Here is a 19,607-nt window from a genome sequence, read left to right on the forward strand (position 1 = left end):
CGCGAAAATAGGACCTTTTCACCGCCATCTAGCAGGCGGCGGGCCAAGCCAAGGGTCCGAGCGACGGAGGGCTCAGTTATTTGGCCGCAGACCGCAGCAGTTCCACAATGGCGCACAATGGGGAAGGACCGATGAGCAAGCGACTTCGGACTGATTTGGAGTCCCAGCAAGTCAGGGTAAGTTTCCGTGGCCGCGGCGCCGCAGCCTTCGAATCGAGTCAGGGTCAGCCAATCACTCCGTTTTAAGGTTGGGGTGGCTCTCAGGGTGAGGCGGAGGCTGGACCTTCGGCCGCAAAGTCCGAGCAACTCTGCAGGTCCAGCCAGCGGAGATTCGCGGCCCTGACAGGGTCCCGATCGGGGCTCCGCGAAGCCCACGCCCTTCAAGCCCAAACACCGAAACCGTTCACCCCCTGAAAGAGGCTCGTCGCCTCCGTCGGGGTGCAAATTGGCCAAAATTTCAAAGTGCAGTGTTCGACCGTGCACGAGAATAACAAAGGGTTATAAAAAAAAGGAGCAGAGCCGCGGCGTGATCCGCGAGCAAAAGCAAAACCCAGCCGGCTGTGCAATCACGCGTGCATTCCGACTTTGCTTTCGCCGAGCACTCGGACAACTCCCGTCCTCACACCCCGGTTGCAGCCGAGCTGCTGGAAAACGAGAGCGATTGATCGCGCGCCGAAAGTGCAAGTCGAGAAAGAAGCAAAGAAACAAACTACGACGTTGTACTTGATCTGCACTTTTAAAATAAACATATATTAATTCTTATATGAAATCCAAATATTTAAATCACTAAAAAAAAATACATATTGAGTAGCAAATTGTGTTTATTGTTTATATATTAATTTTTTTAATTAATCTTGTTTTTAGATTAAGATTAATTTTTGGATTATTTTTAAACTTATCAAGCAAAGATTGATTAGATAATAAATTGAAAACTTAACTTGAATGAAGATTAATTTCAAATATAATTGCAAGTAATTTTTTTCTTCTCAATTTTGTTATTGCCGAGTTTTTGCGCGTTTCTTCTTTCTTTGAAGGTCAGGAGTTCAAAACGTTTGTCGGTGCCGTCGGAAAAGATTGTCGGATAATCTTGCTGGGAGGGAAAGAAACCGAGAGTGCTGCTCGGGGGAGCAGCCCCGAGAGATGGGGCGAAATGAGACGGAGGATTTGAAAGAGCTCGTCTTGCTCTCTCTCTTCCTTTGTCCCATAGGCCAAACATCGCAAGTCTCGTCCGGCGCATTCAATCTCTCGCCGCAATCTAATTGCAAATTATTTTCCACCCGGCAGCAGCCAGCGCCGCAATTAAACTTTTCTCTCCGGCAGCGTAATTGCTCGGAGAGGAACGATTTCAACTTCTTCGCTCTCAACTTCGTGAAGGATTACGAACGAAACCGTCTTGGAAAAATCCGGAGCACCGAAAAGTATTAGACGAAATGAAATTCCGGGACGGAAGAATGCAAGGGTTGGATTTCGTGACAAGCCTCTTAGGGAGGAAAATTACAAGAGTATTAAAATCCTGCAAAGTCTTGTTTCACAAAAGCAGAGGAGTTTTTTTTTATCTCTTGTTTAGATTTTTTTTTGCTTTTATTGAAATAAGAAACGAATTACACCTGAAAACTATAAAAAAAACTCCCCTTTTTCAGTGTTTTATCCCTTACATTAGCTTAATTAAATTACATAGCTGAAAAATATATTCAAATGACTAAAAAATTATTTAAGGACCTAAATTTATAGTGTCAATTGTTCCGTATCAAATCGGTTTCTTTTGAAGCTTATTTACAAGATTGCTGTGTGTACTTTTACTGATAATATAAATTATCGCACTCTTTTACAAGATAGTTCCATTAAAATTATTATTACATATCAATTCAAGTTCAATCGCAACGATTGAGCATCATTCATTTAATTTAATCTTTATCTGATTAAAAAGGTAACAACTTTTGATAAAAATGAAAACAAGATCATTAATTGTAACAAGTTGATTGATCACTTTGAAATTACGCATTGAGGAAAAAACGATTACAATGAAATGCTTTTAAATTTTATGTTTTATTCTTAAGTTTAGTTTCGTTACAAAAAAAAGATTATAGGTTTTTCTTTTATCGTTCCTGAGACTGACTTTCAGCAAAAAATTTTCTTTCCTTGTTAATTAATTAATAGTTATTTTTATTATTACCAACTTTTAATTGTTTTTATTTCGCATAATAATAGAATGAACAAATATGTTTTTACAATAAAAATTTAAAGGAGAAGGTAAAATTTCTGAGCAATTTTTGCCATTAAAAGAACCCATCTTAATTTGGTTTAAAAATAGTTTCAATTTTGTGTTAAAAAATTAATTTAAATAAAATTTAAAGAAGAAAATGAATTCTGCTGACGAAATTAATCGAAAATTCAAATTTTATGTTGAAAATGTAGTAAAAAATTGTTTGTTTCTTCTGTAATCCTCGCATACAATCCTTTTTGAAAAGGTCAATTTGCATTTTTTTTTCAGCCCTCATTCTTTTGCATGTCTGATATGTACCGACTTGATTTCCAATTACCGACCGAATTTTCCTTCACCGCTGCAAAAAAGATTGTCTATAGCTTGTTCCTCGATGGTCGGTGCTCCACTTTTGATCCGCTTTTAAAAAATTCCGTGTCGAATGCAGAAATCGATGAGGAGCAAGTTGGAGGCGTCGGCGGAGCTCCGAGGAAAAGAAGGGCAGCTCGGAAGAGATAAAAGTTTTACAACGCGTCCCGGCGCTGCTGCAATATCAAAATTTAATTTCTCGCCCGAGGGCAAATTGCCTCGGAGCATAAATCGAGTTTCGAAAATTGGCTGCGACAATTAAAAGGCCGCGCCGTCGGACGATTCATGATTAAAGAGGCCCCGCGCTTGTCACTTGTGCAAAACTTTTAATCTTGCGAAGAAGAAGAAGAAAAAAGCTCGAGGCGAAAAATTGTTTTCACTTTTGGCTGGCTGTCGCGGCGTTATTGCTTTTTGAACTTTTTGCGCGGCGGCACTGCTTGAGTTATGACCGCGCTTTGTCACCGCGAAGAATTATTTCGCTGATGGCTGTTAATTAAATTCGTAAAAATAATTTCGAGAAGGGAAGAAAAAAGCAGAGTAACGACGCTAGTTTCGGTTTGATTTGCGAGCTGCTCGTCCGCGGAACTCTTTGATGACACAAAAAGTACCAGAAGTTAAAAAAAGTATTGCTCAAAAATTTAAAATCGTCATTAACTGAAAAAAGCATAGCCGCGTGAATAAATTCACTTTCATTAGTAGAGAGAAATTTGGTGAAATAATTGGATTTATTTGGATTTTTATTTAATTTTTAATTTTTGTGGTTGAAATGTTTTCAATTATTCTATAGAAATGAAGAAAAATTACCATTTTTAGAAGTTGCAACGAAATATTTTCAAATGCGGACAAATAAACGTTTATAATCAAAATTGAAAAATTGAAATCTCTTAATTTTTTTTTTAAATTTGGTTCATTAGCTTTTTATGTGGGAGTTTCAGACCGTATATATTTTACTCCTAATCAAAAAAATTCTAACTCATGAGTAACATTTAAATGTATTAACAATAAGAGAGAAGAAAAGACGTTCATGAGTGCTGTTTTTTGTTTGTTTAATGTTCAAGAACAAATCGGCTCTTCCAGCTTTAGTCACGGTCTGCACCCCAATTTCATGAAAGAAAAAAACACCAGAAAAATAATCAAAAGTTTAATCGACAGATTCATTTTGCTTACTTTGTTCGGTTTTCTTAAAATTTCCTTAAAAATAGTTGTCAGTTACTATTAAAAAGTTAATTTAAAAAAAATTAAAAATTTTATACAATAAAAATGAAGGTTAAAAAAAATTAATTTAAGAAAATTAATAAAACTAATAATTAAATAAATAATAGTACTAATAAACTTAATTCATTTTTATTTTTAACTGAATTAAAAATTATAATTTGCTAAACTTTTCTTGCTTGTGAAATAGGGTTGCAGACTTTGACCAACATTGGCAACGACGCTTGTTATTTTTGAAAATAATTCAACTATTATTAGCCCATCTTTCACTTCATTCTTTTTTCCTCCAAAATTTTAGCAGACCTCAGCCCTTTCTGCTCGTTCATCCAATTTTCTCAAATTTTTATTTTGCAACGAGTACAATAATCTATATTATAATGCAATACAAATTGTTAAGTGGTACGTTTGAATTAACATAATTGCGTAAATTTTTTTCAAAATTGAACGTAGAATTAAGTAGAGTGGCAGAATGTACTGTACAGAGTGAATCCAAGCATCTCTTACAAATGAAGTGTCCAATAAATGTACAGAAGAATACTTTTTACGCGCACACTCGCGTCCTCTTTCTGGCAATTTTTCAAAATTCTGCTCTCCCTCTGTCTTAACACTCGGAGCTTAGATGCAAATTTGCAGATTTTGTTGGCAAAATTCCATTTCACGCTCGGCCAGATTCGAAATTCACACCCCATTTTTTCCCTGCTCGGAAGTTGTGTTCTGGGTCGAATTTTTTCATCCCTCGGATTTTTCCGGCTCGTTTCCGTTCGACCGACTTTCGCCTCCCGTTTAATTGCAGCCTGGCGGGGGATGAAACTGGCCTAATTTCATGGCTGGTCGGACCGCTCGGTGCCGGTTGGCTTCGAGTTTAATCGTTTTCTGCACGGCGCCTGCCTATGAATTTTCCATCGCACGTCTTCGAATTCGGCATCGATCCCTCGCAGCGCATTCGGAGCGAATTTTCGTGAAAGCGGGACTCGTTTTATTGCGTAATCCCATTAGGGATTCGTCTATGTTCACTTTGAACTTGTTTGTCGGCGCGGCCAATCGATACGCAAGCAAGCGTCTCTCTTTCTCGTGATTCTCTTTCCTCCCGCTCCTGATCGTCGTGACATTTTCCGGCGATTTTTCTCCGCCATTAGCGTGCGATCTTCCCTCAATCGTCGGACGGGAAAGTGACAAGGGATTTTATATTCAATGTCTGTTTTGAAACGGTAAAGGTTGAGTTGACATTTTTATATAAAAGTCTGGGGTTTATTAAAAATTAAAAAAAAAAATAGGATTTTTGCGATTGTTTTTCGCTCTTGTTCATTAGCAGTTTGTGTTCGCGTCAGGGAAAAAGAAACGAACAGTGCCCAGAAGTCAAACAGGTTGCTGAATAATGGAAAAAGTTTTGACGCCCAAAGGTGGCGCACAAAGAAAAGAAAATAACAGACGTTGACAAAAACCAACCTCAAGAAAGCAGCCGGAAACGTGGATGTGAGGTTTTGAAGGCTCTCCTTATTCTGATTGATAGAAAGTTTCTTCTTCTTTTTTCCTCTCAATTATTTGCATTTTTCAGTCAAAAAGTAGACGTGCAAGTTTTTGGAGATATGAAAAGGAAGGCAAAGAGAGAAGAAAGTTTTTATCATCTTTTGAATCCTACAAACTTTTCGTAATTCCACTAAAAGCAAAATGTGCGGAACAATAATTTTGTAAGAGAAATGAAATGTTTCTTTTTAAAAATGAAGCAAACACGAAATTTCCAAACCAATAAATAAACTTAAATTATTTTTTTGTGTGGAATTTAAACTTGGCTGCTCATTGATGATATTAATTTGATTAGCTATTGTATTGATTTTTTTACTGAAAAAAACTTACTTTTTAATATTTGAATTTCTCAGTTTATTTTTTTACTCCATACTTTGTAATAATTGAGTCAGCAAATATTTATAATTTTTATATTTGTTATTTTCTTTTCGATTTTATTCCAAGAAGTTTTAAATTTTGCAGAACTTGCTTCAGAGTTATTGATATAAAATTTACAACTCTTCTTGAAAAAAATCGCTTGGCAAACATTATTTTTACGTTAATACTTGTTGTAATAAAACTTTGTATTGCGTAGCTTAAGTAAATCTCTCTTTATAGTTTTGATATTATTTCTCGCATGTTTAAAGAAAACTCAATCGCGTCTGAGCAAACAGAGATTTGCGGGTTTTCTTTTTCAGCGCACCGGTGTGCACGGCGAGTAAGATTACTCGGTGTAATTCCGGCAGATCAATCGACAGTACAAAGAGCACGAAAATCTCCAGCCGAAAGCAAACAATCGCGTCGACGATAATAGCTTTTTCTATCTCTCTCCAACAAAGTCAAAGACACACACATTTTATTCACTCGCACGAGTCTGTCCGTGTTCGGTTTGCTCAAGTACGACTCAATAGATGCCTCTTTCTTATACGCGACCTTAAACCGAATCACCTTTTAAAGAATTATTATGAACACCAACGCCCAGCAAGAAGTAGATCATTAACTGCTGATCAATTAGTCGGTGGGTAGACGCCCATAATAAGTTCCAAGAGAAACTCTGGCAGGGATAAAAAATAAAACACCTGAACGTGACGAGCAAAAAATATTTTCGGCAGTCTGCCGGTGACGCAGGGGTGCGTACGAGAGGTCAAGATGAAAAAACTGCCAAACTCACGGGGTGGGAATAAATCTTGACAGCAACAAGTTGAGAAAGGAGAAAAGTCTCGTCTCAACCGAGCCAAACAAATGGCGATGGATTTCGTCTCTTCAGGCAGATCTTCAACGATTTGATCGATTGCTTTTGAATAATATGAGACGAGAGAAAGTACCAAATATCAAAGCTGTTTGACGGGATCCAGTAGAGTTTTTGCTTTTTATTAAAAATATTAATTCTAAAAAGTTGGCTTTATACATTTAATCGATATAAATAACTTTAATTTAATTTTTTAGTAGATCATAAACGTTATATTATATTTTTTGATTTTCAAATTGTACAAAATGTTGCAGATATTTGAGAATTTTCTTTTGATTAATTTTTGCTATTTTTGTCTTTTCAAATGAATAGTTTAATCATGGAATATAATATTCAATTTATTAAACTTAGTAAAAACTCTGTTTCTTTTCATTCTTTTAAGAAAACTTGTCTTTTCTGCACGAACTTTTTTAATATTTCACCTCGTCACGTTCCTAATTTCGCTTTTCGGCGTGCAAGTTTTTTCCATTCCTTTTAAGGTGTCATCCTTTTCTTTTGTCTCCGCGGCGACGAAATGCGCCGGCGACACGCAAATCCTCGCCCCGGAGAAAATCTCGCATAAGTCTCCATTAAGGAACAAGAAATAACAACGGCGCGGAAATCCTCCGAGGGCAAAAACTTTTCTCGCCCACCAAACTCTCACTCGGCTTTGCGAGCGCGAAAAAAAATAAAAAGCAACAGCCGATGGATGAGTGGCTGCCGATTTTTTTCCACTTAAAAGCACACAAAAAAGAAAGAATCTGGCTGGACAAAGCGGCATAGAGGATGAATAACTGTTTCTCAAATTGCGGCTCGCTGAATATAATTACGGTGCAATTCTCTGCGAGAAGCACACAAAACAAATCAATCAGCCGAATCGTTGGCGTGCGGCTTTGCCAGAGAGTGGATCAGTTTGCGTAAAAATCGACGCCCGGCTTTGTGAAAACGGATCAAATTGGGCCGCCGTATGCAGTGTCCAATTGGCAATTCGCACGCGAGCCGAAAAAAATCACCCGACTTTTTTTTTCGAATGTTTTGACGTACATACAAAAAATTCGAATGGTGGTTGCACGCAGAACTGCCTGCGTACATGACATGCATGGTTGATCTGGCCCCCCGAAAATTCTGCGGTTGATTTGTATATTCACGAAAGTAAAAAAGATAAAAACGAATACGTCAATGAACACGAGAGCGGAGCTTTAGTTAATAATCAGAAATAACTGGAACGGCAATTTATGTATAAATTAATCCAATTTCATATACTTTAGTTGGAAAAAAAACATATTTTATAATAAAATCAAAAAGAGAAGTTGCAGATCAATATTCCGTTGAAAACGTCATAGAAATTTTAACTGTTTTAAAATTTCCAAATTGAGCTAATATTGCTGAAGTTATTAATTATCTTCCAAAGTTCCTCGACACGCAGCAACTTTGCATCATTAAAAATAACTCCAAGGTGGCTTCCCACAGGCGAAACTTTATAGGTTAGTGATAAATTTCGGTTCACAAGCAAATGTTTATGCCGTCTTAAAGTTTGACCATAATTAAAAGTTTGTATTTTTGAAAAGAATAAAAAAAAAAGATACATTATCCAGTCACTTCTTAATTTTGAGTGAATAAATTGAAATACTTTAACTTCATTCACAGAGTTAAATTAAAGGTATAGAAATGTTGGAACATAATTTACATTAATTTAAAAAAGGTCTAAAATAAAAATTTTCATTGTGCTTAGTAAAGAAACCATAGAAATATCTCAAATTGTTTTAGCCTCGAAATGCTCAATATATTTCATAAAATCTTTAGCATTTTCCAGCTTGAACATTTGTCATGTAAATTCTGCTGGGGAAAGCAATTTGGCTAAAACAGTGCCGAAATTTTATCACCTCGTCAAGTGGTGCAAGTTTTATTCATATAATGCAATTTTATTGACCCCTCCAAGTTGACTTACTTACTTTACCTTCCGCTCGGCGGCTTCCTCTTCCGTACGTGCATATTACAACTTTCTGCGAATCGATCGAGCGCCGCTGCTTGAGATGAATAAATGCATTCGGAGCAGCGAAAGGCAAAAAAAAACTCGTCTCTCCAACATTCAGCAGCCGGCAAATAATTTCCCGATGCGCGCGATAAATCTTCCAGCTGAAAGGTTCGAGTTATTTATTAAAAAGAGGAAAAAATATACATTCATATATCGTGGCAAGTGGGTCGGAAAAGACGTTGCAAATTGGCAGATCGCGGCCGCGTTTAATCCAAGGCGCTTTCAAGTGCAATACTTTTTCGCACTCGTCTCGCGAGGCCCGGTCATTTATTTCCCGACAAGGATTAAACGTCTTATCTCGGCAGCAACAGAGGAAACAAGACGGCGGTTGTTATCCCGCGAGACTGGTGCAGATTTGTCAAGCAACTGCACTGCCGAGATTAAAAATGAGAACAAGTAGGGTGGAAGAATCGATACAGGTGCTTGAGCTTCTGAGACTTGAGCTAATCACCTGGCGGTCCGTAATTGGCCTCACAAGCTCGTTAAGGGTCAACTACTATTATCTCGGGGTTAGCCGCCGATCCATCATCTGCTCGTCTTTTTTTTAATCTTTTTATTTTCTCCATAGGGCACGTCTCTCGATTTTCGTGTTGTGTATATTCAAGTCACGCCACACAGCAGCACGCGTCGGTCTCGCTTTGCATTATCCTCTCTTTGCTGTGTGGCCCCGGCTGAAAAAAAGTGACGATTTGACAGTACGCCGGGTATAAGCGCATGCAAATCGAATTCGAATATATTTTGCTCTTTCTTTCGGGCCATCGGCGCGATTGGCAGCAGAGAAAAGGTTTGAATTTAAATCGGCTCTATATATACATGCGAGGGGCAATCGTTCGGGCGCGAGAGATAGATAGACGATCGTTGCCTTTTTTTCTTCAAAAGAGAGATGCGAAGTTGAGGAATTCTCGCTGCATTATATTGGCTGCCGAGGGAAAGATTGATTCGCTCCCGGGAGATTTTGCAGAGAGAAAAAATGAGACGAAAAAAATGGATCTGAGTTTTAAATTATGCAAAACTTGGATTCTGGAAATAAAATTTAGTGAAAGAGAACGACAAATAATAAATTTTGTTCTGAAAATTATAAAATTGAAAGAATTATATCAAATTTAATTTTCATTTTAATTGTAAATTACATCAGAATCACTGGAAATTTGGAAATTTCTTGTTTTTTTTTATAATTATTTTGCGTATTTCATTGAAATTTTCTTTGATCTATCAAAATTTGCAACAGATTTTATTTTATTTTGGTGAAAATTTTAATTCAGTTGGGCATTTTTACAAAGCGATGGGCAGGTCTAATGAACGGACCGAACTGCCCGACAGCCTCACCCGATTCAATTTCCACTACTTGTAAATGAGTGAAACTCGCGAGTGCATATTGATTTTGTCTCTCACTCGCTGACTGAGCCGGTCGGTTCCGCGCACCCGTTCGTTCCGGACTCTCTCGTTGATACGGTTTTAGTTTGTTCCCAATCGGGCAGGAGAGCTCCGTCGTCGTCGTCACCCACCACGCCTTTCCCTCTTTACGAGATGCACACACCGGGAAATTCGATAGCCGGCCTCGCTCCAGAAATCGTTAATTCCCACACGACGGGTTCGTTATTGTTTTCGTACGTGTGGCGATTTTGCGAAAAGATAGTGGCAAAAACAACGAGAACCACTTCGCACCAACAAAGAAAATTGGCACCATGCGAACTTCTTGTTTTGCATTTGAATATATATAAACGGTGAATCATTGCTTCTGAAAGCGAGAGGAAGACAATTTCTGAGCAAACTTCTTTTAAGTAATAAAGTTTGGAAAAAAATTAACAATTCTTATTGCTAAATTATGGAAAGAGGTCAAAAATCAATATTTTTTACGGGCCAAAATAAATGTTTCTTTTCCTCTTCAAGTTCCGTATTTAAATGTTTTTTACACCAATGTCCTGCGTGTTGCCTATTATTAAGGACTTCTTATTGACATAGTCAAATCAAGTCCTTACAACAATATAAAGGGATTTGTGCGATTGTTGAAAGACAATTGGAAATTTTAATCACCATTGTTGTAAAGACTTGATTTGACTATGTTTATAAGGAGTCCTTAAGTTTAGTTTCAATATTTTTCAATATTCATGACTATAGGCCATCGATTCAATATAAAATTTTCTAAAAAGTATCAAAACGTATGCTTCTATTTGTCTCTTTTTTAAATTTTTTTCTTTGTAAAGGAGAGAAATTGTTTTTTTTTTTTTTTTTTTTTTTTATATTGATCACTATTTAATAAAATTTGATGATCTCTTTGGCGCGCCGTAGATAACCGCGCAGTAAATATTGATTGGCACTATCCGAGCCATTATAATTGCTTTTAAAGTGGAATTATTTAAACAAGCGTCCTGTCTGGTCGTTAACCGTAATTCAACCGATTATGTAACGTAAACGCAATTTCAGTTTACGGCCAATGAAAAGGCCGCGGTTGTATATTATCGCACGCCGACGCCTCGCTGCATACATTCATTTCAAAGTCAAATTACAACTCCGGTCGTTAAATTCGACTTTTCTGCCCGTACATATTTCATCTCTCTCGCTCGCATCGTGCGAGAATCGACCGGTTAATTGATTCCGAGTCAAGGAAGCTGCCCTATTATAACTAGAGCGATCCTTACTTCGCGCACGCAGCGTCGATTATATTCAAATCTCCGTGACTCACCAAACCCGAAATTTGCATTGACGCAACCAACGATTCGTCCGTCGGTGAACGGAAAGACAAATTTAAAGTGTAATTGCAAAACAACTGCGGTGATTTACATCTCGATGCAATTAGGGGCTCAGAAGTGGTGTCGAATTTTGAAGCATGACAACGAACGGCGTTCAGAAATAAATTAATTGTCTGGAGTAAAATGTTGATTTTTATAGGCTTAAATTAAATTTTGAAATAATTGCTTAAAGTAAAAAGTTTTCTAGCATATCCTTTTTTTAAATTCCATAATAATTAAAATTATAATATATAATCAAGGATTATAGTCTCAAAATAGTGAAGAATCATAAATATTGAAAATAAATTGTAACAAATATTTTAAATTTTACATTACTTTAAAAATTTACATAAAAGGCAGTCCAGCTGTAGAAAGTTTTTTTTAATATTTTTTTTGCACATTAATTAAATTTTTTTAAATTAACATAATTTTGCCCAAATTTTTTAACAAAATAATTAAAAATCAAACCTTTCTCACCGAATTCCAACTAAAAATACTTTTACTTTAAAGCAAAAGACACATATTCCTTACTAAATTAGATGACATAACAAATAAAGTAAAATCGCAGCTTATTTCCGTGACCTTTATGGGCCACAATTTCTGCTCGCGACGGACCTTTTCCTGGGCGCGCGTCTAAAAAATAATCGCGAAAAACGTTGTGTGGCATTCCATCTCGGCGCAAAAAGCAATTTCGGTAGGCCATGTCGGCTCGCTCCTGGGGTAAAAAAACGAGCTGCCATTATTATTTGAAAACTGTAGAGACACGCGCTGGGACCTGCACAGTTTGTTTTTCCTTCACGTGTAATCAAATTTGTCACTGCTGGGAAACAAGCTGCGCAAATTGAGTGTTATTGTGCGCGGCGCCCGTTCGCTTTCTCTCTCCGCTCCGCTCTCTCACACACGCACACACCCATCGTGTATTTGTTTGTGTGTGGGTTGACGCCGAGAGTCGACGGATTAATGAAATGACGCATCGGCAGTTCGTGTGTTTAACTCTTTCCCTCTCTGTTCCAGCAGACTCTCGAGCAGCAGCAAATCAGCGGCATAGGAAATTTCATAGACGAGCCTCGACGGAAAAGGTGAGCCAGATTGATGGTGTGATTAATTAATTGAAGCAGGGGCACATCCATTCACTTCAACAGCTCACTTGGTACTTTTATTCGAGTAGCGCGGAACTTTCGTCTTTTCGGCCAGATTAACTGACGAAGTTTTTCGAGGCCCTCTCAAGCAAATAGGCGATTTGTTGATAGACTTTGGTGCCAAGACTTTATATAAATATCGTTTGGCGGAGAATCAAATTCGACATTCTTCCGCTGAATTTTTTCTCAATTTGTTTTGATCGCTCGCGGCGAGAAATAATCTTGAGCCTCGGTCAACTATTTTTGCGGAGGAATAAACGGTACGAATAAAAAGAAATGGCCGGTGATTGAATTCAAATGGGAATCCCGAGCTTAGTCTGAAATAGATTTGTATAAACAAATTTCCAAGAGGATTTTGTGTTAAAAGGTAAAATTTTCTCAAAATGTTGTGAAAAATAATTAATTGAATTGTTTTTTTTTTCTGAAAAAGATGGTTAATGTTTTAATTATTTTTGTCCTTCGACGTTGAAAATTCTATTAATTTTATTTTAGGAAAAAAGGTCAATGTTTTTATTATTTTTGTTTGACAACGTTGAAAGTTCTTCACACGCTTCTGATAAACATTTAGAGTGTTCAAACAAAGTCTCCATGCAAAATATGAACTGCTGGAGTCAAGTTCAAGGCCAGCGACTTAGTATTTACGTCCAATGCATCCTTCTGTTGACTTCCCGTTCGTCTGAGCGTGACACATTAAAAAGTACACAAGTCGATTTTTTTGCCCGGCTTGTTTGTCGCGCCGAGCGTGTGTGTATATTTTGTTGAAAATATCCGCGCGTGACGTGTCGTGTGAAAAGCCGCCAGCGGAGTAAAAAAAAATGCCAAGACGTCGAACAAATTGAGCACAAAGAGGAAGATTTATAATGCGTGCGCGATTTTCCAACCAGTCTCTCTTCCTCAATTATCACACAAACAATATTTGCCTTCCATTTCGGCGGCTTCAAAAGAAAATAAGCGCGACTCCATCCAAAGAGCAAGCAAAAGCATCAAACTCTCCGGAGATGAAATTCAAAAAGTTTTTTTCCTTTGTCGCTCTTTCGAATCAACGGCTTATATTTCCTAGAATGCGAATCAAGAGAAAAAGAAAAGAGACAAACTAAAAAAGCTGCAAAGTAGCAGCTTGTGCAGAGAGAATCGTATTTTCTTCAACAGTTGAATTTTGCTCTATTTTGTATACAAAAACTTTGAAGGAGGAAGAAGTTTACTTCATTGTTAGATAAACTGTTGAAAGTGTCTTTTTCAAAATAATTTTTAAGACCAAAAATTTAGTGGCTGCTTTGAAGCTAAAATGTAAGTAAAATAATAATTCTTTTAGCGTAAAAGAATCATAAGATGGAACATTTTGATAAAATTTTAACCAACAGCGTTTGCATTAAAGTATAGTAAATATGCGTAAAAATTTAAATATTGAAACAGATTAAATAAAAATTTCTCAAAATACCACACAGAATTATCATAAATTATTTTTACATAAAACTCTTTGACATATTTTTTACTGGAATGAATCAATTTTCAAAGATTCAATGGTATAATTAAAAATGAATAAGTACAATTTAATTTAGATTTTATAAAAAAATATTAAAAATGATAAAATGTTTAAAAAATAATTTGGTCACATTTAATTTTTAAAAATACATGAATACACACTTGAGGGATACATAACTTAATAAAATTCTAAATTAATTTGAACTTTTCATCCACTTTTTTACAACTTCTCTGAAATTACTAAGTAAAAAAAAAAAACAACTTTGCAGCAACAAATTCCTTCTTAACACAACATGTTCCTTGGAGCAAAGTGTATCTTTTGTGAAGAATGGCGGCATCCCAGGTCTCGCTCCTCACAGCGGGCTTTTAAACTTGAAGCAGAACTTTATTATGGCATTTTCAACGAGGAAACAAACTGCCGCTTTACATGCGCTCGGCGCTTGCGGTGTATCGGCGGCCGGTGGTGCTGCAAAGTGGCAGTTTTTCCGGCAGCCGGAGCATTTTGAGGTGGCGGTGTGGAGCCGCGGGTAATGTTGCCGCTCGCAGATGAAGTAGGTTAATGCCTCAATTCAGCCTCCCCAAGAGGGGCCGTTGCGGGGGGCGCCGGAAAATTCGGAGCAAAAGCCACTCGATATGTCGCGAAAGCCTTGAGAAGCTGGGAAGAAAAGCTGCGGTCGGTCACAGGTGCTTGATGGTCACCTTTTTAATCCGTCCTTTGCAACTCGGTCTTTCTCTCTCCCTCTCGACAAAGCCCCGGCACAACTTCTCATTAAATGTCATCCGCCAGCGTAGTTCGTATGCAAATTGCGTTGATGAAGAGTCTCGGCCTGCTTTAATTAAAGCGACGCGGGACGTATGCGTGCGCTCCCCATTATAATGGGCGTGCCGCGTGTGGCGTTGTGGATTAGCAAAAGCACCAGCCACGCACCAAACAAACACACTTTTTCCAATTAACTTTTCCAATTATCTCTCATGGGAGAATATTATTCAATAATGATAATGATTCACGATTGTTTTGCGCCGGTTTTGCTGCAATGTTTCAATTAATATTGATTAAATTTACTGCAAACAATTTATATTCCGAAAAGGATTAGTTTTAAATTTTCTTTTTGTATTTAAAAAGAAGGAAACAATTCAATAAAAAACATTTCTTTGATAACTTATATTAATTTTAGTCAATTTTCCTGCAAATTAGTATGGATTTTAGTAGATTTAATTAATAGTAATTTATTTATGTTTTAAATTTCCAAATATTTGAAGGGCTTGTAGAATTTGGCTAGAAATGATCAGTATAAAAGTTATTTTGGGTTGAGCTCGACATTTTATCGCTTAAAAAGTAGGATTTGTTTGTTTTAAGAGGTAAAGTAGATGTAAAAAGGTCAATTTTATTCAATGTTATAAGCATATTAAACGGATTTAACTCTCTTTTTTTAATTAAGTGTTGATCAATGTCAAAACGGTTTATAAACATAGAAATTCGATGCAAAGCAGGTAAAAATTTAATTTAATTGTTTAGCCAAGCAACAAATTTTCAATATAAATAAAAATTGAGAGGGTAATTTTATTTAAATTTTTTAAAGTTACAGTGTTTTTAATGACAAAATGCTGCAATGCAAAAGATTAACTTTAAGTATCAAAATCAGCTCTAAAACTACAGACAATTAACGTTTTAATCAGACAATTAACAAGATTTAGTACGTTCTTTTTTATTATGTAAATATTTCATACATTTTTTATTGCATATCTTTGGATAGCAAAATTTTCTTCAATGTTTATTATTTTAATCAAATAATACAAAGGAAAAAACAATTGGTTTTTAACCAACACATTTTCAAGCCTTTGAGCTGACAATGGGCTCGAGTATAAAAATGAAAAAGGTTGTTGTCATTAATATTAGATGCTGAGCTCGGATAAGATAACAATCTCTCTTTTCATATAGCGTGGCGCGAAAAAATAATTACTTGTCGGTGAGCACGGGTTGAGATGCAAATCTGCAGAGTTTAATTGCAGCCCCCGTCGGCTTGTTGGCGCGTGTAATGGAGCGCGATTCGTAGCCGGCGCTTATCAAGATTTTCAATTAAGCGCGTCCCCGGGCGCGCATTGTCTTCGCAGCCGCGGCTTTTACACGCAGGTGTACATTCACGCGAGTTTATACAAGCGTACGTGAATTTGAAAAGCAAAAGCTGACTGACTGACGCAGAGAGACTCACCGAGAGATTATTTTTCAACACTGTACTGACAGACGAAAGAAAAAAAATGCTTTTACGCGAACCGGCGTTGTCTCGTCGCGTGAAAATTAATTTGGGCTTTTTGAAGTGACGCTCGCGCTCGTCACGCGAAATTCCTCTTTTTTTGTTCATAAATGCTCCGCAGAGAGTGAACGGAATATATAATGTACTATCGTTTTGTCGTTCGTTCGTTCGCTTTCCTGTGAAAAATGAAAGCGGCGAGATTTATCGCGAGATGCAAAAATGTTCACTCCCGCGAATGAAAACATATGGGCGGAGTGATGCTTGCCAAAGACTTGCTCTATAACTTTTCAAATAACACTCGGGCGTTTTATATAAATGTAAAGTGATGAAAAATTGCGGTAAAAGTGTTTCAAGTCTCGCACGTGAAAGTAAATGAAAAAGCATACAGACGTGTTTCTTTTGATGAGTTCGCATGAAAATGTCAAAGTTAACGATTATTTATTCAAAAAATTGAAGCTCCTTTTAGTAATTTTAAAAAGGGCGAAAAATTTTTAATTAAAAAGCCCCAATACCATACAGAATGAAATTTTTCTTACCATTGTCAGCCAAATTTTTTTAACGGAGTTTTTTTTAGTACAAACGGTAAAATTTTTAATAGTAAAAATTGTAATAAAAAGCTAAATGGTTTAAGAAAACCCCCATCGGAGAAAAAATATTTTCAGCCGAGAAGAATAAATAATAAATGTCTGAAAGTAGTAAAAAAATGTGAACGATTTTTATTTCAATAATTATCTTGTATTTTGAGTCAGTTTGGAGATGATTACACAAAGATCCAATGCTTCAAATAAATATTTGTCCGCAAACTTTAAAACCTACATAAATGTAAAAGAAATAGTGGCATTCATCCTGTTTATAGAGTTTCCTAACTCTGTCAATACTTTTCCCAAATTTGTTTTTATTAGCGTGGATCAAATCTTCTTGTCAGCAGCCAACTCAACAAGAAAACAAAATAAACAGTCTCATACGAAATGTGTTTGTATAGAAAACCCAGTCAAGAACTCTTTTATTGGAACCAGATATTCTCTCTGCTGTTTGATTTTACAAATAATTTTGAAGCTTGTTTGATTAATTAATAAATAAATTAATTTTCTTAATTTTACTAATTTACATATTTTGAAGTCGCAAACTCTTGGGTTTATTTCCCGTATCCGTCTCTAAAGATCCACTTTGTTGACCTGACTGAGCTGGTTGCTAATCTTATTGTTTAATCCACTGTAAATCCATCGCGGAGTAAATTTGCGTGCCTGATTTAAATTGCATTCCGCATGCAAATTCTTGGGGCTCGGAGACAAATAGGCTGTCTGGCGCACGTTTTTTGCAATTATTCACCAGAGCAGAGCAGAAGCACACAAATTGCGACTCGGCGGGACCTCCCTTCTTGCACGATACACACGCTAGGTGAATTTATTCCGCCGAGGATTAATATCGAGTCTCTCGTACACACTCTCGCAACAGAAATCGCATCCAGCTCGCAATTAGTGCGGAATTAATCATTTCATTAAGATGCGGTGGCCTTTAATTGCGTACGTATTACATCTGCGGTATCCTTCCTAGTTTGTTCGCTCTCCGGAGAGCATTCCCGAATTAACCGAGTTGAGCCCTGGGTATGAATTCTGTACAAACCGAAACGGCGAGTTTGTTTTGTTTCACTTAATTTCATGGCAACTTTTGCCGTTCGTGAATTGCATCAAAAATGCAGCAGTTGGCGAGTGCGCTCTAATTGTTTCCCATCGCTGAAAAATTAATTAAGCGAATTGTTCTCGTCCGTATGGCCGAGTGGAGTTGCATGAATTATGGAGCGTGGAATTCAAATCCCAACGTCGATGGTCTCTCTCCAGCCGGACACGTGTTCTGCCGAGTGAATAATGCAGCGGCAGCCGCCGAGTCTCGCGGTGCAAATAATCATGGTAATTGCAAACGACACCCTGAAACGCTGTCAACTCGAATGTATGCACATTCATGTTGAATACCGGAAAGTTTCGTGTGCTTGTTTATTTATGAGAGAGTCTGTTTTGTGTATAGTTCCGAAGGGACATTTGAATTAATGCAAAAGCGGCAAGAGGCAAACCACCCGGGGACAAAGTTCGGAAAACTATTTGCAGCATTCCAGTCAAGGAAATATAATGCACGGAAGGATTTGCAGTTTAAGCTCAAAGCGTGTTGAATATGTAAAGTTGAAACAGGATTTAATTGTAAAATACAAAACAAGATTGCAAAATGAATGTTTGTATTAATTGTTTTGGTGTGGAATTTCAGTTTTGCAAAAAAATCCCTGCAAACTTAAAAGTTTTGACGAAATTTTAACTTTTAATTAAAAACTATGGATAGAAAATGGGAAATATTTTAGAAATTCAATTAAAATATTAAATTTGTTGGATTTTAAATAGAAGCTGAAATAATTATTTCTGAAAAGCTTAATGTAAACTTTGAGGTACCAATTGATTTTATTTCGTCAATTTGATGTGGGGGATTATGGTTTTGGTTTGTTTACGAAATTAATTAATAGAAACTTTAATCTTGAATAGCATGAAATGTTATTTTTTCTTTTGAACACCCAGACCCTTTTCTGTATGCAAAAATTAAACTTGGAATCACTTCGTCTAATATTCTCAATGAACTCAAAAGTTTTAGTTGTAATAAATTTCTATTTAAAAAATTTTTATATTATTTTGGCATACATTTGAAAAAAATTTCTTTCTATAAAAAACCTCTGTGTTTATCCAAATATCCATAAACTCATGGCAGTAAAATTAAGCATCGCCTTTTGAAAGTAGCAATTATTGTGCAAAATAGTCGTTGCACAAAGTTAATGGCTCGAATATTAAGTAAGTGGCTCGTTACTTTTTTTTACTCCACAGCAGGCACGAAGGAACATTGAAACTCTCTCGCAGTCGTACCCCATTACAAGCACCTTCAATTTCAATTACACGTCACACGATTATTATCGTCGGCCGCTTCGTTCTTTCTTTTTTCTGTGCATATAATGGAGCGCAATTTACGTCGGAACCGGCAATTTAGCATTATCGCGGCGCAGTGAAAAGGCCTTAAAGGCCGGCGCGAGGAATTATTATGTGGGAAAAATGGAGTGCGATAAAACATACCCGCCGCTCGCTAAAATGTCTGTGCTGTATAAGAAAAGAAGGAGACTTAATAAACGCGCGGCGCACCTACTGCGCGCACGCCGCGAATTTTCCATTATCTTTTTTAAATAATAAATCTCGTTTCCCTCCTCAAATCTGGCTTATTATTGTGAATAATTAACGCGCACAGGCCGCCCGCCGACGCTTATTATTAAAGTTTGGCGCGAACGGGAGCGCGGGTGGTGCACAAACGCGCCCCGGGACGACACGCTGACCCGACCTAATTGCCTGTGTGGTAGTGCAAATTGAAGGGTGCGCTTTATTTTGGTTAATGTTTGGAATTATGTAGCAGAGGAGGACATGAAATTCACTCTGGACA

The 19,607-nt window shown here is 37.0% G+C and overlaps 1 protein-coding gene across 2 annotated transcripts in view; it reads left to right on the top strand.

The window, feature by feature from the left end:
- The first annotated feature begins 65 nt into the window (after positions 1-65).
- Positions 66-19,607, top strand: part of LOC132199440 (heterogeneous nuclear ribonucleoprotein L) — a 60,059-nt gene continuing 40,517 nt past the window's right edge. The window contains exons 1-2 of one of the 2 annotated variants that reach the window (XM_059624145.1): positions 66-176; positions 12,293-12,354. In XM_059624145.1, coding sequence (XP_059480128.1) covers positions 108-176; positions 12,293-12,354 — 131 coding nt within the window. In that variant the 5' untranslated portion in view covers positions 66-107. The remainder of the gene's footprint in view (positions 177-12,292; positions 12,355-19,607) is intronic. The other variant, XM_059624146.1, reaches the window with a different exon arrangement.

The sequence above is a fragment of the Neocloeon triangulifer genome, unplaced genomic scaffold (genome assembly GCF_031216515.1).
Source record: "Neocloeon triangulifer isolate White Clay Creek 2 clone unplaced genomic scaffold, ASM3121651v1 ptg000014l, whole genome shotgun sequence".
Lineage (NCBI taxonomy): Eukaryota > Metazoa > Arthropoda > Insecta > Ephemeroptera > Baetidae > Neocloeon > Neocloeon triangulifer.